The 26,820-nt window shown below is 40.1% G+C and overlaps 1 protein-coding gene across 1 annotated transcript; it reads right to left on the bottom strand.

Moving 5' to 3' along the window:
- Positions 1-16,844: 16,844 nt before the first annotated feature.
- CD86 (CD86 molecule) lies at positions 16,845-26,401 on the bottom strand. The gene is made up of 6 exons (XM_013958037.2): positions 26,349-26,401; positions 26,171-26,220; positions 24,558-24,899; positions 20,282-20,593; positions 17,643-17,777; positions 16,845-16,864 (listed from the first exon to the last, which is right to left on the bottom strand). The coding sequence occupies exons 1-6, from the start codon at positions 26,399-26,401 to the stop codon at positions 16,845-16,847; spliced, it is 912 nt and encodes a 303-aa protein (XP_013813491.2).
- Between the last annotated feature and the right edge of the window lie 419 nt (positions 26,402-26,820).

Raw genomic sequence — 26,820 nt, 5'->3', positions numbered from 1 at the left:
AGGAATCAACTCAGTTGAAATAATACCCCATTTTCAGCAGTGTAGAGATTAGTTTCAGACAGTTACAAGAATGAGTAACTCCACAAAAGAACCAGGCTCTCTCTCCTGTTGGGCACTGATTTATTCCATAGGCCTTTTGTGCTGGGAATTTGAAAATCATTCCTCTACCTTACCAGCTGTGACTTGGTCTAGTAGTCTATAACAAATCTCTGTAGGATCCTGTTTACCTCATTATCTGTCAGTGACTGGCCAGTTTAACTAAATGGTTCTCTGGCCACATCCACTCCTCTGCCTGGCAGCTGATTTAACAACTAGGTCACTATTGAAATATAATAAATGGACCTATTATCAAAGCACCAATAGTTCTAGACTTCTAACAGAGAGAAAGGGCCTAAAAAGATACATGGTTGAATAACATATATTAGCAGCTCTCGGGTCAAGTTCCTCTTTTGGCCAAAAGGCATAGTATGCCAGACTTACTCACTTCAGCATCTCTTTCTGAGGCTATGGCTCCATGCAAATTCTCCTAGCAGTGCCACAAAGTTAAAAAATTCATATGTGCCTCCCTTGACACAATTCACATCCCTGTTCTCCCCTCCTCATTGCACAAGTGTAGTTGACTGTGGGGATGGACAGGAAATTGGGATATTGATCTAACTAAAGAAGCACGATTAAAAAACCCATATTTTTAACTTGATCTTGTTCCCTGTGCAGCCCCGTGATCAGTGGTATCATCACAACTGAGGAGGCTAGATGGGAACAGAGGAGAGACCTGCTTGAATCAAGAAAAATATCCATGAAACAGTGGCCTGAATGAATGCTTCTGTTCCTTGAAGGATCCTGAAACTATTCTGAGAAACAGCCCAGAAAATAGAAGTAAGTCTGAGGTAGATTCTTCCAAATGGCTAGCCCTTGCTTAGGTGTTCTCAAAATGCTTTTGTAAGCCAAGATCACTCCTCAGGTTGAAAGGCCCCCACTCTTAATTTAATCAAATTTTAATCAGACATGAATTAGAGTTTCTGCCTCTCAGTGCCCACATCAAATTTGTAGGAGTTTTGCTTGGAAAGATTGATATAAATGCAACTATAATCTAGTTACTCAATTGATTACACATTTCCAACTCTGAAACTACAGCAGGCACTTTATATATAATTTATTTTTTATAACATGAGTTCAACAATCAATATCTCTTCACAGTTTTCCAGTCTGGGATGACTGAATGACAATTCTCAGAGACAATATTTCACTTAGTATTCCAGAGTCTTAATACCAGTATTCCACCTTTTCCTTTGTGTTGATCATTTTATAGTCCCCCATCACCAGCTGTCATACTTACTGATTTCACCATTTTCCTTCTCTTTTAGTCTTTATCATTACACTTCCTTTGCATTGTTTGCAGTTCTAAGTAGCACTTGCCACCCTCAAAAAGTATTGCAGCTATTAATTATTTAACTTCTCAAGCATCCCATTTATATCCTTGTTTTTTAAGTATGAGTATAGTAGAAGAGGACTTAGACTGATTACCATTGGTTGCTATTCAGCTAGTAGTTGTTTTCCTTTTGGCTTCTGTCTGAACCCAATAAATCTGGAGATACCATTGGAAGACTAAAACCTTGATGTGTTCACACATGAGTGCTGTTCGCAGCTCCGGTCTTTCCTACTGAAAATAGTATATAGTGTATATAGTATACAGTATATAGAAGAGGCATAAAGTAAATGAAATAGAATATTCAGTGGATTGGAATGGCTTCTATACAGGAAGAGTCTAAATAGACTGTTCAGGTTGGAAAAGAGACAGCCGAGGGATATTATGGTAGAGATCCGCAAAATGAAGAATGGTCTGGAAAAGCAAATAAGCAATTTGCCAGTCTCATAACACAAAAAGTGGAGTGGGAGGCAAGTGAAATGGTATGGAGAAGTGCTGAACAAACAAAAGGGGTAGGGCAGTGTCTTTTCCACACACATTGTGGAGCTCAGTGGCACTGGATGTTGTGGACACCAAAATTATGAATGGATTCCAAAAGAGATTTGACAATTTCATGTAAGAAAACTCCACCCTGGACTGTTTTGGATTGGGGGTGACCTGAAGTGGTGGAGTTCTAGAACCTGGGAGAGAACCGAACCACATTTGCACTGTTCTCATAATCTTTCCCTAAGCATTTGCTACTTGCCTACCAAGGCAGTTCACTGCCTTCTTAGGTGGACCTTTGGTACAAGGAACGTGGCTGTTTCTATATGCTTAGGAAAGCTGGGGTTGAGGAGGAAGGGGGAGGTGGAGATGGAGAGGATAGTTGAATGCATGAGGAAATTGGATCAATTCATCAGTGAGAAAGTGCTGAGTAATGTTATTGTTAGGAAGTCTAGGGTGCTAGATGGGAGAGATGAGGAGGGACAGAATCTGTCTCATTCTCTCATAGTGTACTTTAAAGTGGCTAAGTTCTCAGTTTTCAAAGTGTGAGGCTGCTCTTTTGTCTCCCACCTTCTTCTTGTTTTTGTTCTCCCCATGTCCCTATGGTTTGGGCAACCAGACTCATTTTTTTCTTTTTACCTTTAAAAACATGATCACCATACAGGTGCATATGTAAGATGTTCATGGCCATCTCTGTTCCTATTTCTGCCCCTTTCATAGCCCCACAACATTCCCTAAACCAAAAATCAGATATTAGAAGCAAGATACTAGCTTTAAAATGTGCCCTGGAATAAACCTTTGACATTCCCTACCACCTCCTTTGTCACCAGAAGCCTTAAAAGACTCAACTTTCTTCTGCAGGCTGCTGTTCTTCTCTTCTAGCCATCATATTTCTTCCAGACCAAATGTTTTAATATTGCTAATGGTTTCCCATCGTTGTGCATCAATGTGTAAACAGAGGTCTTTTTGCACAAAACAAAGTCGAGTTACTTATCATCTTTGATCAGATTATTTGGATCAGGTTCAGCTGACAACTACAGAGCTATTTTTCCACCCCTATACATTTTCAACAAGCTGCAAATCCCTTATGCTTGTGGGATTTCTTGTTTGTTTGCTTGGGTTTCTTCAGAGGTTAACTTCCCCAAAGAGCAGTGTGGAAAAGAGAGGAATGCAGCAAATTTCCCAGATCCTGAGAAGCAAAGAATGTGTGTTGCTGGCAGAATATGATTGCTAAGAAACATCTTGGATGCCTTCAAGTTAAAAACATGAGGGTGGTGAAGTCAAAGAGTGTATCTACAGAAAAAAAGGTGAAGCCAAAGCTATTAGGCCTTTGAGCATATGGTGCACAGGTGAAACAGATCTTCAAGATCAAAGGTTAAAAGTTATTTTTTAACTCATGTAAACAGTTCTTTTGTACTTCCACAGTGCTTTTTGTCTAGGGATGCTAAAGCGTTTTTGTAGCTTGGAGGACCATTACCTTATCTAACAATCAGGGACATTAACATGCAGAGAGTTGAGGTGCAGAGCCAAGTCACGCAATCAGATAGTAAGGGCTGGCAACAGTGGAGACTGTTCCTTTGTCTGTGAATGACATCTTGTTCTTACAGCATCTAGGATTTCATTTTTAAAAGGGCCAAGTTCTTTGTTAGTGGTGTATTAATTAAATGACTAACCCTTCCTATGGCCAAAAAGACCACCAAAATTTGACTTTGTAGCCAAATGTCTGTGATTTCCCAAATGGGAGACTGACGCCTACCCAGGCAAGGGAATATTATTATTCCCATTTTAGAGATGAGATACTCAACGCCCAACCCTGTATTCTAATGAACAAACAACTTTTGCAACCATTTTTATAAGTATACAGCTCTGCTCTGGCCACCTTTGCTCTTAAGAGCCCACACACTGAAATAAATGAAATTAGACAATGCAGTGACACTTCTGTTTATAACTGAGCCTTTCTGCAGGCTCTGAAAGGCTGCCTGAGCAATAAGTATCAAATCTCCACCTGAGACCCTGCACACTGAGGTACTGGCGCAGTATACAAGAAGTTATTTACTGGATACAGAGCTTGACAACAGTGATGCCAGGCATGTTTTATCCAGTGTATTAAACATCAGTGCTCAAGGTTCAAATTCAATTTATGCTTTTAAGTGCTTGCATATCTCTTCACTTGCCTTCATCAGCCAGCAATGAAACTAGAAATAGCACAGTGCTGTACAGATGGATCAGATTGTTCTTGCAGTATTTCAGACTCTGGATCTGAAATGTGAAGTGGCTGTTTCTTTAATGTAGAAAGTCTGAATAACACCTAGAGTACCAAAGTGACCTACTGGAAAGGGCATGATGGAATGTATCTGTTTTGCCAGTGTCTGTGTTTTTAAATGCAGCATACTAAACACAAGCAGATGTTTGGAAAATAGGCAAAGTTATTGGCAAAGGCCCTAATGAGAACTGCTTTAAAAAACTGCCTGATCTGTGACATCTGGATAGGCAACAGTGATATGAAAAAAACAGAGAAAGTTTACAGAAGAGTGTCAAGTAGTTTTTTGTTTTTGTGAAGATGTGATTTTGAAGTATCTCCCTCAAATGGTGCAGAGACCCTAGCTGATAAAACATTGTGAATGTATAATCTGTGGGAAAAAAATTGGGAAGATCTGAAATATTGTTATGCTGATTTTGAAAATCACTTTTTCCATCTGAGCTTGTGACCATTTTAAACCTTTTAAAACATAAATACTGGAAATGAAAAAATTTTCTAGTTGAAAAAGATGACTTCATTTTGAAAACATTAAGTTCAGATATCATAACCACATAATTTTTTTCCAGGACTTTTATTGAGTCAATTTATAAAACCTGCCCTTTCTCACTAGCAGGGTTGGTTTCAAAGAATTATCTTTCTTTAAAGAAAAAGGCTATTTTAGAAAATTCGTAACCAGTTTTAGGAAGGACTGTGTTTAAAAGCAGTGCAAAACTCCTCAAATGGGAGCCTGGCAGTATGTGCCACTGGTCAGTATTATCAACAGCTGTTAAAAGGTACAGGCTAGCAAGAGCAGCACAGAAAAAAATGGGTACTCATGCAAGTATTCTGAATAGGAGGCCTGACCATGCAAGATGAGGAGGAGATAAAAAAGTTTTTTTTTTTATAACAGTGGAGTGGAGACATCAATTAGCAGCATGGATATGTGCACAGGGAAGCATGTTCTTTGTGGCTGCAAATGAGACAAGAAATGATTTACAAGACAATCTGTCTATTCCTATATTGTCCCCACCAAGTTTAAAAGTTCCTGATCAGGTTAGTAAGCTGGTCCCACTGCCAATTGACAACTTCATGGCACTGCCCACTAGCTGATACCTCCACTGCACTGCTGATGCAGTGCATTTCCTTAGGTGGCAGGGAGCTGAACAATGACGGAAGGATTACTGTGAAAAAACTACTAACACTACTGTGTGCTGACTGCATGTGTACAATGGTCTAGGACCCAGGAGGCAGGAAAATGTTGATGGCTGCTTTGAGAGCTGCTGTTATTAATAAAAGGTTAAGTGTTCTCATTTGGATGGATGACAAGCAGGGTTATTTGCTGTAGACAGTACAAAAGCATATTCTGACAAGAATATAAGATATTTAAACAGATAAATCAATACTTTCTTTAATCTACTTTTCCAAACTGCTGCTTTCAAGCCTCTGACTTGACTTGTTTCTTTACTATGCTCTTTTTCCCTTGCAGATCAAAGTCAGCCCAGATTTTAAACCTACTTTGTATCCATTTTCCATTCAGAAACATCTACAATCTTTTTTAGCCTGGTTCAAGGACAGCCCAGCAAGTGGATTTCCTGTCAGAAAAGTGGTCTGCAGTAGTTGAGATAAAAAGTTGAGCAGTTGGCAAATACATGGAAGAATGGGCTTGTGGATCGGACAGTGGAGTGATTCTCAGGAGACCTGGATTCTGTATCTTGGTCTTTCAAAGCTTTCCTGTGTGACTGCAGGCAAATTGCTTAACTGTGTTTTAATTCTCCCATGGCAAAGGGTGCCAGAATTTGTCTACTTCACCTGAGAGATGCTCACATATTACACTGATGCTGACTAAGTTAGCACCTAAATAACTAGATAGCCCTAATCACAGTTTCCATCTGTCTGCTCTGATACATATCTCAGTGCTACAAAGGCAGCAGGATCTTCAGATGCCTCCCTTAACATTAGTTTCCTAAGTGTTTCCTCAGCTCCTCTTTGGAGCTGTTTATTCCAGCCTTTTCCTAATGCCTATCAGTTTTATTTATGTCAGCTAAAAAATCAGACTGCAGCTAACAGTAACAACCACTTTAATTTTTTCCTATCTATTTCCAAATGCAGGAAATAAGCTCCCTGGAAGTTTCAGCTGGAGTCAGCAGTCCTTCTAATTTTCTTCTCAAACATTTGTCTATAGGCACTGTTAAACATTTGCTGTGGTCCATCTCAGATATTTCAGTAGTGAGTTGTTCCTATATAGAATGAATATAGGATATACAGAACTAGACAGGCCTTCACACTGCTTCATCACTGAAGGTCAATAATCTCTCAGAAGCATTTCCTAGTGTCTGAGACCCCTTTCCAGGGTCATTCACAGAATGTCTTTTCCATAACAAGTATCCTGGGAAACCAGCAGGAGGTAACTCTAGGCCAGATCTCTGTTCAAAACTTCTAATTATTTATTTTCATGTGGGGTTTTGGCTGCAGGAGAGAAGTTCTAAGGATAAGGGTCCATGACACCAGTGACTCAGGCTTCAATTTCACCAGGGATATTGTAGAGGACCCTGTAATTCTTCCTCTATGACTTGAGGGTGGCAGATTTCTTCCTTGGTTTGTAAGCCAAGAAATTATACTTACAGTTTCTAAAAAAATACCAAAACAAAATGCATCTTAATAATTTTTGCCTTATGAGGCACTGTATGAGTTGTTTAATAACACATTAGGCTGGAGCTTATAACAGGGCAACAACATTTCTCTTTCACTGAAAATAAATTCTACCTAGCACTTTGCTGCAGAAGTTTCTAAACAGAATGGAGCTTCAGGCAAATGCCTTTGCTGTGTAAAGAAGCAGGAAACATCCACATCTCCACACATGCAAACCCACACAGATTAGTTCTGTTGATGCTGTTCTATGTGTACTTGTCTGATGTTTCTACTAGTTCCCAGCATGGTTCATACAGGACTGGTTCCAGCGCCTGTTATATCTCTGGGTACAAAGTTCTCATAGAAGAGCTTAAGATCAGTTAGAGATCTGAGAACTCAGTTAGAGTTAAGAGATCTTAAGATTAGTTAGGAGTGGCTTTATCACTCAAGCATCAGCTACCTCCATCTCCCAGAATGGGACTAGTCTAAGCTTGTTCCTCTTCAGTAATGGACATTTTCATTAATAGTTGGGAGAAGACTACTGGACAAACTTATGTCAAAACCATCTGCATTCTCTACCTTGGGTAAAGCTAATTCACTTTTCCCTGACATTGCAATTTTACCAGCTATATTGGGCTACTTGCTTGAAATAAAAGTAGTGGATCTTTCCCACAGAATGCTGAGGATGCATTTGGTAGACATGTTGCCATAGTATACCATGGAATGAGTTGTTTTTTTGATTTTCTCTCACTGAGCTACTGTGAATGACCTGATGCATCAAGATCCAGAGTTACCTGCCTAATTCTCAGAAACTTTCCCTTAGAAGCTACAGAGGATGTCAGTTTTTTTCTACTCAGAATCTACAGGGACAAACCACTTAAGCATGTGGTGATCTGCTGCCTTCTTCCTCTTTCCACATAAACAGCATCTTGGTTGTGCTTGCATCATCAGGAAGAGCTGGGAATGCAAATGTTGCAGTTGTCTACCACCCCATATAGTATATTTCTCAACATTTTTACTAGAAGTTATTTAAGAATTTCACTTGAATCAAAAAATTCACATTCCTGTTTTTTTCCCCTGTATATGTGTTTGAAGCCTCTTATGCAATCTGGCTTTCAGGCTTCTTTCTTCCTATATTAACAGGGCTAAACCCCTGGAGGGCCCAGTGACTTTTGTTTCTAAGCCAAAGAGACCTAACGGTTGGTGAGATCAACATAGAGACTGTTATTTTACTACAAATTGTTCAGTTGTGTACAATGAAAGGTAAAAAAAAAAAAAAAAAGATGGTCCTACTATAATCAACACATCATCTACAACAGCTCAAGTGATATTGATGGCTTTCTTCCAGAATATTTTGTATTCTTGGAACATACAGAGCTGCCACAGGGACTGGGAGGCTGCAGCATTCCCAGTCCTTTTCTTTACTGCACATGTGAGAGGGAGAAGGAAGAAAAGGGAATAGGGTTTTAAAGTACACTGCAGATATTGCCAAAGCAAAAACTTCAGTTAACATTGCTGCTATAGCCACAGTATGAATGTACACAAAGACAGCACATCTCAGAGAATATCAGTAAAAGGTAAGTAACATTTCTATGTAGAGCCAATAAATAATTATGGTAATGTCTCCAAAATTCTAAGTCCAGTGTGCCCTTCATTTTGCTTCCTAAAATGATCAGGAAAAGCAAAACTTGGCTGCTGAAGATCCAAAATCGCAGGAATACTTGCTTCATTCTGACAGATCCTTGCATCTGCTCCTTTGCTTGCTGCCTTAAGTAGTGCCTCAAGGGCATGGCAACACTATCTTTCCTCAAGATGTGGAGGTCTCCAGGAAATGTGCAGGGTGACCTCTAGGGAATTTTTCAGCTTTTTGTCTTGCAGTTGCAAAGGAGTGCTTCCCAAGGTGTCACTGTGACACTACCCAGCTTCATATTCTCTATCAGTACTGCTCTACATCGTATAGTGTGGTAATGTGTGGTAAAAGTGGTGTTGGAACCTTCCCCTACAGATGCCTATTTGACCTGCCTGGATGCCTGGAAATTGTCACAGAGGTGTATAAGAGGATGGATTTTTGTGTCTCACATTGTTGATATTCTATTGTATTTCCAACACCTACATCCAGGGGGACAGATGGGATGATGGACTAGAGTGTAGACTGAAAGGATTTAACGCAGGTATTTTTTCACAGGTATGCCACATGAAAACTCTTAGAGGGTGTTTTTTTGTCTGACTTTCCTGCTCTTGACAGTATTGCTTAAGTCCATTCTTTTCATATTGTTATTTACTTTCAAAATTATACTTACACTAATAAAAGATTCAGGGAATATAGTTGACAAAGAAGAGTGTACGCAATTGAGTTGCACTGTACTATGTAGCATAACAAACACTATATTTCTACCAATACATATCTAACTATAGTAGTATTGCTCTCTAATAAAAACTATTAGGCCTCTTCATTCTCTGAGAGATCCATCTCCCAATGTTTGTCTTTAGGTCTGTTGAAATTAACCTATGTAGAAAATTTTGTATAGAGAAGCATTTACGTTTTCATCAGAACATTTCAACAGATTTTTTATTCCTCTTGAAATGCTGATTTTTTCCCCCCAAAATTAGTTTTAGAAGCCTTGGGGGAATTTTCCAAATAGTTAAAACTCAAAAGAGATCATTTTGATACTTTATATGATTTCATTGTGACCGTTAGTTTGTTTGGAATATATAGTACAGACACTACTGAAATTAAATGATTTGACTATTTTTTTTCAGTTTTTACAGACAGCTTTTTTTCATATTTTCCCTTTTGAGAGTAAGAGCATGCTTTGAAATTTTCTATGGGAGGAAAACTGCTTTCTATCAACTGCAATTTCGACCTGTAGAATTTATCATCTTCATGAAAAGGAAATTCTCTCCTTCAAAAGAGGAGAATGCCTGTCTCTGATGCATTATCATCCAATTGTCTGTGTGAATTCCACTCTCTTTGTTGCATTCCTTATAATTCATTTCTCCTTTTTTCTATACCTCAGTTTTGTTGTCCCATAGCTTCTTTTCTGCCTTGACTGCCTTACAGTTCTGTTTATGTCAGGAAATCTCCTTTTCTGTATATCTTCTGAGTACCTTCTAGTTTTACATGAATAGTCCTCAAAATGTGAGCAGGATAACTTATGAAGTACTTGCTGAAAATTGGCTAGACTTATGGGGTTGGTCATGAACCAGGCTTCAAAACAGCTGAGAAGAAGAGGAGAAATGACAAGAAAACTATAACATGCACTATTAAAGACTGTCAGAGTGTATGCATGGGGTCTCAATATCTCATCTCCAAAAGTATTAGCTACCACAGAGGAAAAGGTGGAAAGAATCCTGTTAGTAGAAAGGAAGGTGCTGCTGAGATGATTTCTAATAATGCAGCTCATGCTAGAAGAGTGCCCTGGCAGCAAAGGCAGCCAATGGGTTGTATTAATGGGAGAATTGCCAGCAGATTGAGGGAAGTGATATCATCCCCTTTTACTCAGCACTTCTTAGACCATATCTAGAATATTGCATCCAGTTTTGGGCTCCCCGAATACAAGAAGGACATTGATAAACTGAAACAAGTTCAGTGGAAACCCACTAAGATGGTCAGGGGCCTGAAGCACTTCCCCTGTGAGGGGAGGCTGAGGGAACTCAATTTGTTCAGCCTGGGGAAGAGGTGGCGTGAGAAATACCTAACTGCATACTTCCAATACTTATGAGGAGGTTATTGAGACGATGGAGCCAGGCCCTTCACAGTGATGTATAGTGGGAGGAGAGACGACAGACATAAGAGAGGTTCAGGCTGGATATGAGGAAAAGCTGCTTCTCCACAAGGATTTGGAGGTTTTCAAGACCTGACTGGGCAAAGCCCTGAGCAGCTTGGTCTGACCTCAGAGCTGGTCCTGTTTTGAGCAGGAGGTTGGACCAGAGACCTCCCGATGTCCCCTCCAACCTGAATTATCTTATGATGCTGTGGTTGCATGTTTCTCCTCAAAAGTACATTATTCACTCCACCAGCAGCACTGCCTAGGTATAGCAAATCAGCTCAGTTTTATCAGGACAGCCAAATCTCTTATGCTCTGCGGACGACACTGAAATCCGACCCAGTGTCAGCAGGAGAGCCACCGGCTTCCCACAGCGCGGCAGGAGCCACTGGCAACCGGTTACCTTAGGCAGGAGGCGCCGCGGCCGTTGCCGCGGGCGCGCGGAGAGCCGCTAGGGGGCGCGAGCGGCGCGCGCATCGCCCCCAACGGCCGCGAGGCCGGGAGGGGCGGGGCCCGGCGCAGCCCGGCGCGGCCGCCGCGGGGCAGCTGCAGTTGTTGGCAAGTGATTACTGGGGTTTTCTACACCCAGAGAGGCTACTGTGATGATCTACTCGGATCTCCTGATCGCCCCTAAGTTTTGAGGAGGTGAAAAAATTGTGAAATCAAAGGCACCCTCATTCAAAAAGTTATGGGGAGCCCAGAGTAACCAGTGACAAGAGAGGGCCTTTAGCTGAACAAAGTGTAGATTAGACCATCTGATAAGGAAAAGTGTTCCTTGCACTCAGGGACACTTGTCTGGGAGGAGAAGACAATCATGTTTCCTTCAGAGGGATCGCATTAGCCCTCTCAGCTGCAAAAGTTCATTTTGGTGCACGCAGACTAGTTCTGTCAAGCTGAAGGGCAGCTAAAAGTTGTTTTCATGGTGCACCTGAACTCCCCTCAGAAAAGTCTCTTTCAAACTGTGTATTCTGTAAAATTTGCAGGACAAAGGAAGGGCAGGAGTGAAAAAGGATGGGAAAGAAATTTGTTGAAGTGGTAGAGACGTTCTCAGTTTTCAAACAGCGTGAAAAGGGAACAGTTTCTTCTGCTAACAGCAATGGAACTGGGCCAAGGAAAGCTTTGGGAAATGATTCTGAGAAAGAGTAGTTGTGCTTTTGTTTAACATGTCTATGTTGGAAGAGGGTGCACAATACACGGGGCTCATCAGCTGTGTGTGTATGTATGTAAGCGTAACTGCAGTTTGAACTACTCTCACCTGATCTTTGCATCTTTTCCTAATTCTGTGTGCTTCTGATAGCACTGCTTTTTAAGAATGGCTGGCTAGGCATAATTTCTTGTAATCCTCATAAGTTTTGTTTTAAGAGCTATATTAACAAAAGCAGCAGACAGAAGATCTACAGGTCTCAGCACCAAGTGCCCACCAAGCGCAGTAACATTTGATCATGCAGAGCTGCCATGAACTTTGTAAGTATGTAAGGAGGTGTGACAAGTCAAGGTCTGTAAGCATATTCCAGACTGCAGAACCCTGTGGCAGATGTTTTCCTTGTCAGTGGTACCGCTGCGGGTTGGAGAGGAGCCCTCCACAGAGGGGAAGGGGTGGGCAGTTGCCAGTACCTCATATCTCCTAGGGGCTGTGAAGCAGGGCCCGGTGCCTGGGGTCTGCACTTGATGCCTGTGCATCACAAACCAGCCCAGTGTGTCACTCTCTTCATTTCTCAGCTCTCTTCCATTTCTGCCTTCTTTCTTTTCTTTTACATGTTTTCTTGCCTGATGGTATCTTTCCTCTTGAGAAGTGTCATGTACTCTGCCCTCAGACTGGAAAATGTCTTCCTTAGTCCTTTCCGTTCCCCAGCATTGTGGCCCTCCCAGTGCAAAGGTGAGAGAGCAAAGAGAGACCACTGAAGAGTTACAGCAGACATGTGGCCAATGCAGATAAACATTTCTGACTCCCAGTTTTTTGATTTTCTCCTTCTGATTTTGGGAAGGAGAATTTGGGAGTACACACAAGAACTAGATTTTTAATAGAACTGCTGTATTTCTGTAACTTCAAGGTTAAATCTAATCTCCAGTAACAAAGAACCCAAGGGAAGAGGGATAAAGGCCACTAAGGGACATTTGGCAAGAGATGGTTTGTCATGACGATCCTCTCAGAAGTGACTGTGGAATACTCTGGAAATGCAACACTTCACTGTCCCCTCATTTGAGAACCAGATGAAAGTATTGGTTGTTGAAGCAGCACTGTCTGACATTTAGAAAGCCCACAGTAAAATCAACAGGCTTTCAGTCCCATTAATCAGTGAACTTAAAACAATCTGTTGCAAGTGTTGCTGTTCATTGTAAATATGAAGACACCTTAGGGCATTGGGTACTGGTTTATCACACTGCTTTCCATTTCTTTGCTAGCCTTTTTTATTTTAGGAGTTCCATGATATTATGCCTAAAACAAGGGAATGGTGTTTTTAAGTGAAGCTGTTACATACTGTGGTATCTAATGAGTGCTCATTTGTTTGCTTGCCATGTTTACAGAGTCTCTAAATAACTTATTGCATGCTGTCAGAGAAAAAACTATGGTGTGAGTGAGGAGGAAATCCAAATGTACTGCTAAGAAACACAGAAATGCCAGCACATCAGCTGCACTTTTCTTGTGCTTTGCTACTGCACTCATTACCCATGTTAGCGCAGAGGATTAATGCATTTGAATAAATACAATCAAACTCATTTTTTCCCTGAAGCTTACCTGCCTTTTTTTTTTTTTTCCTCCTCCCTTAGCACTCTTCAGGTGCAGGAGGAAATTAGGTTTGATTTTAGGAACTAGAAAATAAGAAGTAGAGAAATAGCTAAAGTAATAGAAGGAGGCTGGAAGCCTGAAGTAGAGGAATGGCAAGTGATTTAGAGGAAAGGAGAAACAAGCAACTCCACTAATTAGAAACAAATGAAGGATGGAAAGTAGCTGTGAAAATATAAACCTCACCAATGCTGTGACTTCTTCTGGCTGGTTACAGCTGCTTAGGGTGGTAGTACTTGGTGAGTCTGGGTCAAAAGCCTCTCTGATGTACCAAGTCTTGTTGGAAAGTTTTGTGGCACTTGGATTTCCAAGTGCTAGAACTTTTTTTGTTGGGTGAATATATCAGAGAAGGACTCTGAGTCCTGGCATAGATTTCCAGACACCTTCTCAGACATGGAGGAGATGGTTATTGTTTGTTCTTGTAGACAAACATGAAAGATTTTTTCTTCAATGCATAAAGCTGACCAGCTATGTAGGACGTTGGGATTTAGAGACTAGTGAGACAGTTCTGAGGCTGTTAAGTTCAAGAGGGTATGGGTATATGTGTGAATCTAGTCATACAGAAGACCCACAGGCTTGTTATGTGGATAGCAGTAGGGTAGGGTTTAGATGTTGTTCATACATGACTTTAATGTTAGTGAAGATTTGAGATGGATGACTTGAGTGGGAAGGGAGAATATGAAAAAGATGGAACTGAATTGCAGCATGTGTTAAAAAGAGTAAGAGAGAAAATACAAACCAGGTGAGTGTCTTCCTGACCTGGTAGTTTAACACATGCTTAATATAAAGATGTTTACACCAAGAGTTCGAGACTGACTGTCCCATTGGAGGTATATTAGACAACCTGCAGCATAGAATTGAAAGGCTAAGTTCTCAGACTGTAAGTTCTCAGGTCTGTATCTAGTCTGCAATGTACATAGGTCAGCAAGCCAAGGATGTGTGCATACACAGAGTTGTGCACTTCTGTCCAGCTCTGTGAACATATAAAACATTCAGTTGTGTCATTTCTGATCATTGCAACAATACCTTTTCTTATTCATTTGCTTCAAAGAACTAAAAATGGGTATGTTTCCTCCCTGAGAACACCAAATTTGGGTACTCCCCAATATATTGCTTTAATGACAGGAGAATAAAACACTAACCCAAAAAAAGATGTATACTTTAATAAGTCATTAAATAATTCTGCTAGCAAATATAAACTTCTACATAAAAATAAAACCTTTGACATTTAATAAAATTTGAATGATATTAATCTGAATGAAAATATTTGGAATGTTAGTGTAATAGCTTAATAAACTGACTCCCAAATGGTTTTAGTCACTGAAAAGGACATGCAAATTTTCTCAGCCACCATGAAAGTGGAGTAAAATTTGAGATAGCATCTAGCAACTCACATCATCATTTAAGAGAAAATAATATTTATACCCAGTAGAAACTATAGAGAATTTATCTCCCCCAAATGAAACTCTGAGCTGAAACTTGTCTTGAGAATGTGAGAATCATGTCATAAGAATGAGTCCCTGTGTCATGAGAATGTCCCTTGTCATGACAATGAGTCCCTGCTCTTGTTGCAAATGTGAGGCCTAAAAAGACTAACAAGACCTCAGAAGATTTTTGTCTCATTTTTGCTGCATTCTTCCTCCTGAAAGATGTCACTGGTGTTGAAGAATATACAGTGCAGAGATTGTTCAAGATGCAGAGCTGGCACATTTTGAGTGAAACAGAGAATCTATTCATCCTGTAGTTGAGATTACTATAGTGTATGGATTGCTTTATCTTCAAACACTGAAGCAAAATTAAGAAAGGGAGAACATAGTCAACCAAACTGGAACATGTCCTACTTCTATAATATTTTTTTCAGTATCTACTTAACTTCATTTTGCTTATTTAGGTTTATATACATAAGAGTGATCCCTCATGCTTTAATTTCCTGTCCCTGCATCCATCTGAACAACTTGGTCAGAATACAGAGGAACAAAGTGTGGAGGTACTCACTGTCTGGGCACATTGAGTTGAATGGTTAAAAAAAAAAAGTTAAAATAACTAGAAATTATATTCAAAGAAAGTCTTTAAATCAGCTGATGTCTCATTTCAAATGCCTGATAGGAATCGCACGACTTTTCTCAGAAGGTGGGGAAGGGCCCTGATGTTCCTCTTTCTACTGTGGAGCTGTGCAAGAAAGTTAGTCTCACAGAGCCACTCTGACTCTGCCAAAAGCGCTTATGGCTCATGATTAAGAGCCTGCTTCTGATCATATTTCCAGTGAAGATTATGATTCAGAAGACTGTGGCCTAATTCCTTCTGAGACATTCCCTTCTGTATCCCACAAAGCTCTGCTTTCTTCCTCAGGTCTTACAGTCAGGATTTTACAGTATCACAGTGCATAATTAAAGATACAGCAAAAAGTCACAGGGATCAAACCAAGCCATTCAACTGAAGAACTGCACTGGCTTGGAGAATGTTTTGATTTTTAAATGGCTTGTCCTTGTGCAGTCCCTGGATTTTCCAAAGTCAGCTCCTGCCCTTAAAATATTGACACTTAGGTAGTGATACTCACTGCTGGTGTCTTTCAGGTGAAGAGGGAGACCATAATGGGTGATCACAATGTTGAATAGGGCTGGCTAATATATAGCAGTCTTCTGTAGTCCTGTCAAGTCTGTGAAGGAGTCCCAGCAAAAAGGAAAAGAGGAGATTTTGTCCACATGTTAGTTGGAGCAGCTGCCTGCTCGCTTCTCTGAGTATTGGTTACTCTTGACAAAGTGGGAAGATTTCTACCCTTCAGATATCACCATCTTCCTTCCTGTCCAGTTGCTAAATATATTGTGCCTTTCTACCTTTTTGTATCTGAAGAAAGTTTCCTTTTCTTGTGGGATGTGGATGGCAAGGTTTTGCTGGACTTCATCTCTTCTCTCTATATTTAATGGGTTCACTACGTTCAGTTCTTCATTTCTGAGTGGAATCATAGGAGAAGGCAAAAACACATTAATCCTCATGGCAATGAGACAAACCACTGAGTGCAAATCTCCAAGGTGGTCTACTCAATAGTTGTCAGGAGTGCTGACAGAATAACTGCATGAGGAGCCAGGAAAGTTCATGTGCTAGTCAATGAATAACACAGAAGACAGGTGGGCACTGGCAATTGTTTGGCCAAAGCTCATTAAATCTCTTGTGCAAGGGGCATTGCCAATCAAACCAAGTGGCTGCTGTGGCATAATGCACTCGTTATCTTTCGTGTGGATCAGCAGGGTGTTGCCAAAGGATAAAAGAAAGTCACGGCAGACAGGCAGAGCATCGTATTTGCTACCATTCTGTAGCAAAATAAAAGCAGGGGACACTGTAGAGGGGATTTCAGTCATCAGACAAAAATGTTGCATGTTGTTCTAATACCTGAAGAGGAGTCTTGTTCTGGCACTGGACAGAGTATCTGAAAATATGGGAGCCCAGGCCTTGCTAAGTGCAGAAACACTTCCCAATTAGCAGTCTGGTAGTTGGCCTCAGTTCACAGCTGGATAGCTTCTAGAGTGCTAGGCTGACACCTAAAATAGATGAGTATGTGATTTACAGAAACATGAGAAATAGGAGCTGAAAAAGGTTTGATAGTAAATGTCCCATTATCTTAGGATTTGGAGAAAGAATGAGGTGTGGCTCAGAACACTTGGCTGTATAAAGAAACAAGACTGACTAGGAGGAGTGCATTTCCCTCTTGCTGCAAGGAAAGATAGGCTCTGATGCCAACGTAGGATCCTTTCAGCACAGAATAAACCCTACATGTCTAGAACCTAATGTTGGAACAAAATAGAGAAATTCAATGCAAAAATCAGATTCTGTTCTTGGTCAGAAGGTGATTCTTCCAGTCCAGTGTTAGGAATCTGTGGTGGAGCAATGCCTGAGATCCTTCAGCTCAGTGACAACTGAGACACTAGCAGTTGATGGAAGCCTCATCCCTCCCCCAACTCCTCCTTTCTTACAACTGCTGATGGACAGGACAGGTTTATAGCCAAATCCTTCAATAAACCGAACAAAAGCATGGAAATGCAGGAAAGAGAGGTAAGCTCCAGTCTCACAGAGGACAAAAAAGAAGGGCAGGTAGGATATAGGATCCCAAGAGGAGACAGGAGAAAGATGGCTGGACTTACTGCTGGATGGACTCAGTTGTTGCAAGAACTAAATTGTCTGCGTAAGTTTAGCATCTTTAGGTGTCCAACATGACACCTAACTTTCTGTCAGCAGCTGAATGTAGGTAAAGAGGTGATTACAAAGAGCAAAGCCTGTGATTTGGGGGACAGCAGAGCTAAATGAGATTTAATAACTTACTCTGTCGGGTAGATGAGATATTTCTCTTCTTCCTCAATATCACAAAACCCAGAAGAAGTATGATCACTATAAACACAGCTATAAGTGGGCCGAAGAAATTTATCTTCACTGGTTCCATTTCTTCCCCCTGTATCTCTGAATAAGAGAACAGAGGAGATAGATACACACGGCAAGGATTTAATTTGGTAACAGCTTAACCAACCTATCCCAAAATTATGTGAATCAGAAGCTAAGGGAAAGGTCTCCAGTATCTTTTGCTTTTACAGGGCTTGAGTCATGTCAGTATGTCACTATCCATATGGCTTTATTTCCATTTCCAACAACTAGCAGAAACATCAAGTCTTAATGGCCACTTCAACAATGGTAAGTACTCTTCCTAAGGTTTGGGTAACACCTATGAGATCAGCAGACTGATCAGTGCAAGAGCTTATGAGGCTTCCACTAGTTCTGTGCTACTGTGCAAATCTGAAGAACCTGGGATATGTTACTACTTGGTATCTGTTGGAAATGAAGATCAAAGCCTAATGAAATGCCATAAAGGATATGAAAGTAGCAGGGAATGCAAGGGAGTTTCCCTCTGTTTCTGACTACTGTGCTTTTGAGGTTTTGATTGCTAGACCACATCTGATACAACTTCAGTTACCACCAAACAAGGGTTTTGTTTATGTGGAATTTGCATTTGTGGAAATTCCATTGGGTAACACCATCACGTTTTATCAAGTGGCTACTTTCATAATGCCAGGGAGGAGAGAGGAAGAACTGAATAAGGAAAAATAGGATGTAGCACTATAGCTAATACTAGTGGTGTTAATACTCATGAGCAACATGAAGAGCTGTGTATGCCTCAGAAGGCTTCTGTACTGTATTTTAGTATTATTTACAAATCCTGGAATGTAAGGGCATCAGAGCAGTTTTCCAGCTCTACCATTAATGACTTAACCCATTAGCTAAAGTCACACGAAGAAATCCGCACTGTGGGACTTTTTGGGCAATGAGTGGCAAGCTGCTTTCACATCTGCAATAGTAAGATGCATGCCTGTGCTTCCCTACTAGGCTTTCCTACAATGCTACCATTCCCTCTAGGCTCCCCGTTCCCACCACTTAAAACACATCTTTCCATCTTTAATATTGTCTAAAGGGGACACCTGCAAGCCAAACACATACATATGACCAAAGTGGGAAGCATCTTTATTTTGATGCATTTGTGTCATGGTTTACAGATAAAAATATGTCAAAGGATGTTTTCTTGTCCCAGGAGATAAATAAAAAAGAGTTTTAATTTAATGAAAGGATTAGTCACGTGGAACCCTGATGTAATCCAGCAGTAGAGTCTGACTCGTACTCAGGTCCCCAGCTCAAAACTCTGTGGTTGGAGTTGCAGGTGAAACCTTCCTTCAGTTCAACCAGCAGAGGTGGCTGTGGCACTCACTGGTGGCTCGTGCAGTACTTTGCTACGTAACAGAATTGGGGGGCCTATCTATATGGGCTTGTTCAGCAATAAAGATGATAAGGTACCTGGAAACATAAACAGCAGGCACTGAGAGATTTAAATTTGCTTTCTTGCCTCTTCTCTCTAGACAATTGGCCTGTTTGTGACAGAGCCCAAAATCTAGGAGAACATTATGGCATCACTGGGATGTCCATAAAAGTTCATTTTGGCATGTATCTTTTCAGTTAGAGAGGGAAAAGTAACAACCTGCAAGGCAGCTAAAGACTACCTACACACAACTGACACTGTAATCATTAATATATCAGGGAATGCTCAGCATGACATAGAGCCTAAATTTCTTGCAAGAAGTGTATGAAAAAAAGACACAATCCAGGAGAAAAACATACCCAGATTATCATTTTGAAATGCGCAGTTTATGCTGCTAAATCTTATTAAAACCACCAGGAACATTTCCAAGACTATTCAAAGTTTCATGGCCTTATACTTAAAACTCAGCACAGTCTAACTGGCAGCCTGTGAGCCAAATATGGCCCTAGGGAGTCTTCTGTTCAGCCTTCTGCCTTGCTCTAGGGAGAGATAAGGAATAGCAGCTCAAGCATTTAAGCATAGAAAAAACTTTTTTTACTGTGAGATTGGTCAAACACTGGAACAGGTTGCCCAGACAGGTTGTAGAGTATCCATCCTGGGAGATATTTAAAACTCAACTGGATAAGATCCTGAGCAACCTGTTCCAGTTGACCCTGCTTTGAGCAGGGAGGTTCTACTAGATGATCTCCAGAGGTGCTTTTCAACCTCAGTGATCGTCTGATTCTGTGAAGCAGAAACCTCTATCCTAACAGCTGGGAGTTACCTCCTGAAACTGGTTCCAGCCTAATCCAGATATCTGGGTTGCTTTGTTGCTGCAGCAGCATCTGGGGAGGGAGTGAGTAGGGGATGGGCTGTGTTCTGGATTGTGTAGCAGTAGTCTCCTTCTCTCTGCCCTCTCCTAGCAGTATTAAGGTCTCCCATGGAAAAAAACAGGTGCCTATCAATGAAGGGGATGGAGAATATACAACATTTGTAACCAGCCCCTACTGCTATTTAGGGTTTACCACCCTGCCTTGAATACGCGGCCATCTGTGATCAACTTTATAGTGATGTTCCCTGCTCCTACCTATGCAAAAATCAGAATGGGCAAATGGAGACTCACCTATGCCTAGTGGCACTGAGACAAGGCTCCCCAGGTGCTCTCCAAGGTGAAGCAAACAGCTAATATTAGTGATTGTGTTTGTAGGAACTGTGATATTCAGCTTGCTGGTAACATTGTACAGCTTTGTTACAGCATCCTGTGACACATCCATGTGCCGTATAAGTCTGTATGTTTTATTTTCTCGTGATATTACCCAAATCATCTGCCTGGGCTCTGGATAGCCTCCTCTGGAAGAGCAGGAAAGATTCAAGTATTCATTGGGCTTTAGTTCCCCAGTGTGTAGCTGTGCTATCTCAGGTTGACTATAGTTGGCTGAAACAGACCAAAGAAAAAGCATCGTGAGTCAGACACATCACATCTTGTGACAACTGCTACCAGTCATTTGAGATTCTCAGGCAAAAGCAAGTTTAAACAGTCATCTCAGGAAAACTGGGTCCTAAGACAGGCTTGTTATGTTTTTGGTGCACACACAGACCTGCTGTTTCTTGTCTTCAGGATATTTCAAGGGCACCTTCTAACAAAACAACAGGTCTGATGAGCCAGACAGTAGGCCCTTGTCTCTCCCATCTCCTTTAAACTCATTGACAGCTCAGAAGAATCAGATCTTGCCTGCTTGCAAGTCAGTGCTTAAGCACAGAATGGGAATGGGATACAGTGCTGTCTACTCTTGACCTCCTGATTACATAAGGAGAAAAACACAAACCTTTAACTACGGAATGCAGAGGCAGAAATCATCTCAGGGATTTCAGTCTGGAAGAGGATAGTTGTAGATTCAGTGCTGTCATGGGTAGAAAATCCTTTGTGTCTGTCAGTATTATGGATAACCATTTTGCAGCACAAAAAAAAATTCACTCATCTCAACTTGGTATCTTGATAACTTGACTCCCTCAGCTCAGCTTTTATGTGTAAGTGACCACAGTACAGTTTCTTTTGCTTTGTGCTGTTGAATACTCATCCCAGTCAATGAAAAACATACTTGTTGTTTTAAAAAGCCAGGTTCTCCAGGCTCAAATGAATAATAAGCAGAATAGGATTCGGAAGAATTATTTAAACATAAAACATGAATAATAAATAAAAGGTTTTAGCTAATGCTCTATTAAATGGCCCAAATTCTTCTCAAACAGGGTTAATTTTGTTAAAAGGTCATAGTGGAAATAATAGGCTATAGTGGAAAAGAAGAAGGAAAAAACGTAGACATAATACTGACTGCATGTTGGCATATAGCAAGTGTTAAAAAAAACAGGCTTAAGACATCATTGAAAATATTTTAGTACCCGTAGGACTAAGAACAATATGAAGAAATATTGGAGAAGGGACAAGAATTTCCTAGAGCAATATGAGCCTAAGACACTCTCCTAGAAACTTGCTTAATGTGTTGGAGCTAGGATCTAATCCTTGCCGCAGTGAATTCTTAGTATGGAGGGAGGAAGAAAGATAATGTTGCTCTTATTTGCTCTATACCAACATGCAAGCAGAAGGGTTTAGTTTAGTCACTTAAATCCCCAAGAGAGTCCATGGCTGTGAATTCAGAACACAAAATAAAATGCCTTTTTTTGCACCCCAAAATTTAATAAAGTTGTTCCTCAGGAGGGCTCAAGCTTCCCCTTTCTCCTCAAAGTTTGACTTTCTTAGGTGACAGCTCATTCAGGCTCCTGGTCTGGAGTATTTATTTTCTCCTTGGCATTTTATAAGAAGGACAGGAATGTAACCCATATTTGTGAAACTTGCCAAATTATCAAAGTAACTTAAGAGTTTCAATCAATACCCTTATCAAAGTACTTTCATTTTTATGACTTTTGGAAAATCATTTTATTGAAAAGTAATGTTAGTTGCCTGCAGAGTGTGGGCTACCTGTTTGTGAGCTTTGTATCTGGATTGTTAAAGTTCACAGAAAAGCATGTTTAAGGACATAATTTGTATTTAAAGATAGCACATCTTCCAAAAAAGCTGGGGGGTTAGATTTAAACACCTCAAGAGACCATCAGGCCCATAGTATTTTTTACAATGTCTTAATCACCCTAGGTGGTTTTGTTCTGTTTGTTTCTAAAGTGACTTTATGCCTTACTTCTCACTTGCTTCCAGCCATTGATTGTTGTTATATCTTTCTTCACTGAATTAATCAGTCTTTTATTAATATCCAGTATTTTATGGATATTTCTGGTTCCTATACACTGAAAAAAAGTCTCTTCTCAATCCTCTTTGCAATAAGGTAAGCAGACTGATATTTTAAAATCTCCAGCTGAAGTGTGGACTTCAGATAGCTCTTGTAGATCTTTTCTTCACCTTCTAAGTTTTTCAACACCCTTTTTAAAATGAGGACACTGAAACTATAGTCTGTATTCTATCATTGGTTTCACCCTCATCATACTGAATGGCGCATATTTTGAAATAGCTTCCCATGTCTCTCTTACTTCACTTATCGATCCATCCAAAGGAAGCACTAGAATCATCCTATAGCAGAAAAAGCAGAATTTCCAGTTAAGCTGCTTGTCATCATGATCCCTACTTTGTCTGTTTGTTTAAGAGCCAAAGCTTTCTATTGTGAAGTCCTCCCCTCTTTCTGGAGAACCATCTGTGTTCACTGTTCTCATATATATATCATCTTGTCTGTATACAATACATACACCTAATACATAAGTATATATTGTCTTTATCTAATACATATAAATAATACATGTAGACTGTATTAGGAACTACTTCAGTATTTTTGAACAGGGCTTGGTCATCACATGATCTAGATAGCTTTGTATGACTGCCCTATCATTCTTGCACAGCACTCAATCACTCAGTCTTTCTCATGTCCATTTTAAGTGTGAAACCCCATACTACAAAAACCCCTTCCATGTATGATATGATATTCTAATATCAGTTAAGGAACTAAGTACATAAGCACAAAATATCAGCTTTTAACAACAGGTACATTTCAACATTAGTATTTTATCTTCTAATTCTTTATGTTATACATTTATTTATTTTTAAACATGATTGTATACTGTTCCTTCCTTTGGGAGCTTATTGAACAGAAAGTCATTTGGAAGAAACATAGCAGCAGCTAGTTTAAACCAGGCCTGCTAAATTAAACCCTAAAGATTTGGGACAATTTTTGTACCTAAATATGCAACTTCTATAACATGTTTCTCAGAGGCTGGTTAAGCTGATGTAACCACTTGAATTAATTGAATTGCTAAGCATCTCTTAAATTAGATGCCTTGATATTGAGTGCAAACTGTGAATCTCTGAGACCTAAAATTTTGCTGAAGATACTTGTCAAGTAGATTCTGGGAGAATCAGAATTAACAATCAGGGTTTTCTATCTGTTTGTGGATCCAGGGAGCACTTTTTGGTAGCGCAAGGCTAAATAGCCTCATACAACCTGGTTCTCTCTTTCTGGCTGCTCTCACAGCTTGCCTATTCTCTTTTGACATAGTATCTTGAAGCCTGAAAACACAGGTGGAAGCCAGAAGCTGTTCTCATTAGTGACTAACACCATCACAGTGGAAGAGAAAACACAGGCATACGGACAAGGTAACCAGCAGAACAATTTAAGAGAAAAACATTAGGAAAAATATATTAGGAACTACTATAAATTTTAGAAAATACTAGGAAAAGATTGCTTCCTCACTGAATCCCATTCCCCTGTTAGAGGATTTTCTAACTTTTCCTCTGATAACATGCAACAAATCAGGCTGAATCTCACTAATGCCTGCATTTTTTCCTGAGAGATATTTTCAGTCTTCCTTTAACTGAGCATATGAATTTCTACTCCTCCACATATGAGCTGCTCTTTTCTTTATTTTCTCTGTGATTTATATCATCATAAAATAGCTGGGTGTTTGCAGAAATCTTGTTATGTTTCAGTGGAAATTTACCACCAATTAAGCTAACTACTATTGCTTTTAATAAAAGGCAGTGGATCAGATGCAAATAAAAAAGTGTATTTTCCAGGGTCCTAGAAGCCATAAAACTTTTACAGGAGGCAAGAGGAAGAAAGCAGAATGGTTTTCAGTATAAAGTATGGCAAGGTGGGAGTCAGGAATGGTGTGATGTTGAGTGAATTATTGCCTCATTTCCTACTTCATCTGATTGCTTCCAACTACTGTTATTTCAGATCTGAGGACCTTCTACTGAGAATGCTCATTTATCCATCTTTAGAAATTCTGCTCCAGTGCAGGTACATCTCCAGGGGCTTGGGGAGAGCAGCACACGTTTCTGGACTGAACAAAGTGACAGGCAACCCAAAAAGATGACCAGATGCCAATTAGCAATGATTACTTACCAATGATGTGCAGGGAGCACTCAGATGTGTGTATGACCTTTGTCAGTCCTTTCTCTCTGTGCTGTATAATACATGTATACTGTCCCTCATCCACAATCCCCACATTTAGCAATTGCAAGGTCCATCTGTCCATATCCATCTTGGTGCGATTTACATATTTAGGACTAAGGTTCTCGTGTATTTCTTGGCCATAGTATACTTCGTGCACCACCTCAACAGCACCTTTTTGCCAAAAAACTCTTAAGTCCCTGATGTCAGTTTTCTGAGAGTTTGCAAAATAACAGGATAGGTATGCAGTGTGATTGAGAAATGACTTCACCTGATGCACATTGGCAGCAATACCTTACACAAAAAGAGAGAGAAATTAAAATTTCCATCAGCTGCAAAAGAACACCAAACATTTGCACTCATAGAGACAACACTTAAGACAGTAGCAATAAAATCGTCAGCATTCAGACAGAAGTTCTCCCACTAGGTGTGACAGGATACATAGTTTTTCAGACTGACTAACTTAGGCTTGTGAAGTTCACATCATAAAACTGTTTCTTATTTTCCTTCCTGTATTTTACTTTCTAAGGAAGTCACAGAGGTGTTGCAAGCCCAAGCTAATTATATTTATAGAAGACTATTATCTGCAGACAAAAGGCCACGTGTCAACACCATTCTAATTTGTGGTATCTTGAGTGTAATGAGATTGTGCCACAAAAGAGATAGCTGCATAATTTTTTTTTAAATTGAGTTAATTCTTTTAATAAAATAACACAGCACTGCAGTTTTGAAGAAAATGTAAAGTGCAAGCTGTCTGATATATATTAGTGTCTAGGGAATATATGACCAGAAGGTCTGAAACAGGTGAACACTTCCTGTCTCACTGAAAAATTAATCTGAAGTTTAATGACTGTTCTGTAATTAATCTAGAGTTTAATGACAAATTAAATGTCAGAATTAGCTGTTCTGTTGCTGATCTTGTTAACAGAAATAGTTAGTCAATAAACACAATTATGCTTTAATGCAAAGCATTATGTCTGTTTGAACTGAATTACAACGGGGCTGATTTTTCTCCCACTTTCATCAGTGCATGTATCCATTGTCATTATGGGTGGCAATGGGTAGTGAGGACGAGAGTTTTTTGAATGAGTAATACAATCCTCTGTCCCAGAAGACATGAACACCACTGCTTTGTTCAAAAGGAGAAGGAGAAGATTTATAATCTCTCTCAGGAAGCAAAGTTGTGACTGCCCCTATGGAGCACCAAACTGCAGAATGCATTCCTCCTCAGCTGCTTAAAACTCCACTTGTCCTATAACAAACTGTCAGTATTTTCAGTTTAATACTGCTCTCTTCTATAATATACAGAGGTGATACACACTAATTTTTAAGATGGATTTTAAAAAAAATTGAAAATTTAAGAGCAACATAAAATAAGTGTAATATAAAGATATAAAGTGGAAGGGAGAAAGTACTTACTATACATTATTATAGAGTCCCCCCACAAAATTTAAATGTATTTCAGATAGGCTATATGACCATGATTTTTGAGTGAGTGAAAGGGTATCACATAGCGGGACACAAATAATCAAAACAACCTTTACAATTAAAAATGTGTCTCTTACCTGGGAGAAGTATCATTGACTGAAGGAAGAATATACACACCTCCATGATGCTACAAGAAAGAAAAATAAACAAAATATGGTAGAGGTTGAAGACACTCCAAGTATCTTCTCCAGTATTGCCAAAGAAGTAGTAAAAGTTTGAGCAAGAAAGAAATTCTTTTAAGAAAGTTCTTCTCACCTCTTGCCATTGACTGGTGTAAATATTACTGTGGGCTTCACAGCCATAAGCATGCCATGATGGATCTCTGTTTTACAAAGAAGGTGATGAAGTGCAAGACCACTGCGGACAGGATATGCCATGAGAGGACCGCAGAGCCCCTGGTGTGCCAAGGGCAGGACAAGTACCCGCAACTGCTAGTGCCAGGGAAAGAGGAAAGGGGAGCATACTCGCCCATGGCGGTGTGGAGAGGAGGATGGGGGAATTGAAAGTGAAGGGGGAGGAGAGGGTGACACAGAAGGAGGAGGTGGGGGAGGCACACAATGATGTCAGCTACCAGAAGCAATGAAGAGTGTGACCTTCAGTTTTGTAACAGGAACCTGCTCTTCACTATAGTAAAATATAACTGAGAGAAATCCTATGTGGTTTGAAGAGGTGAGGCTAAATATCACACATTTTGTGGTCAAGAAAAAACAGTATCTATTTAGAAAAG

This window comes from Apteryx mantelli, chromosome 1 (genome assembly GCF_036417845.1).
Source record: "Apteryx mantelli isolate bAptMan1 chromosome 1, bAptMan1.hap1, whole genome shotgun sequence".
NCBI lineage: Eukaryota > Metazoa > Chordata > Aves > Apterygiformes > Apterygidae > Apteryx > Apteryx mantelli.
The sequence above is the reverse complement of the archived record's forward strand: the minus strand, read 5'-3'. Positions and strand labels throughout refer to the sequence as shown.

What these genes read in the sequence shown, in the direction of transcription:
- CD86 (XM_013958037.2), bottom strand. Translation starts at nt 26,401, where the DNA reads ATGCTTATGGCTGTGAAGCCCACAGTAATATTTACACCAGTCAATGGC. An exon ending in GTGCTCCCTGCACATCATTG is followed by an intron (nt 20,594 to 24,557) that starts GTAAGTAATCAT and finishes GGTCTGTTTCAG; the next exon opens with CCAACTATAGTCAACCTGAG. An exon ending in TATCTCATCTACCCGACAGA is followed by an intron (nt 16,865 to 17,642) that starts GTAAGTTATTAA and finishes CATCTATTTTAG; the next exon opens with GTGTCAGCCTAGCACTCTAG.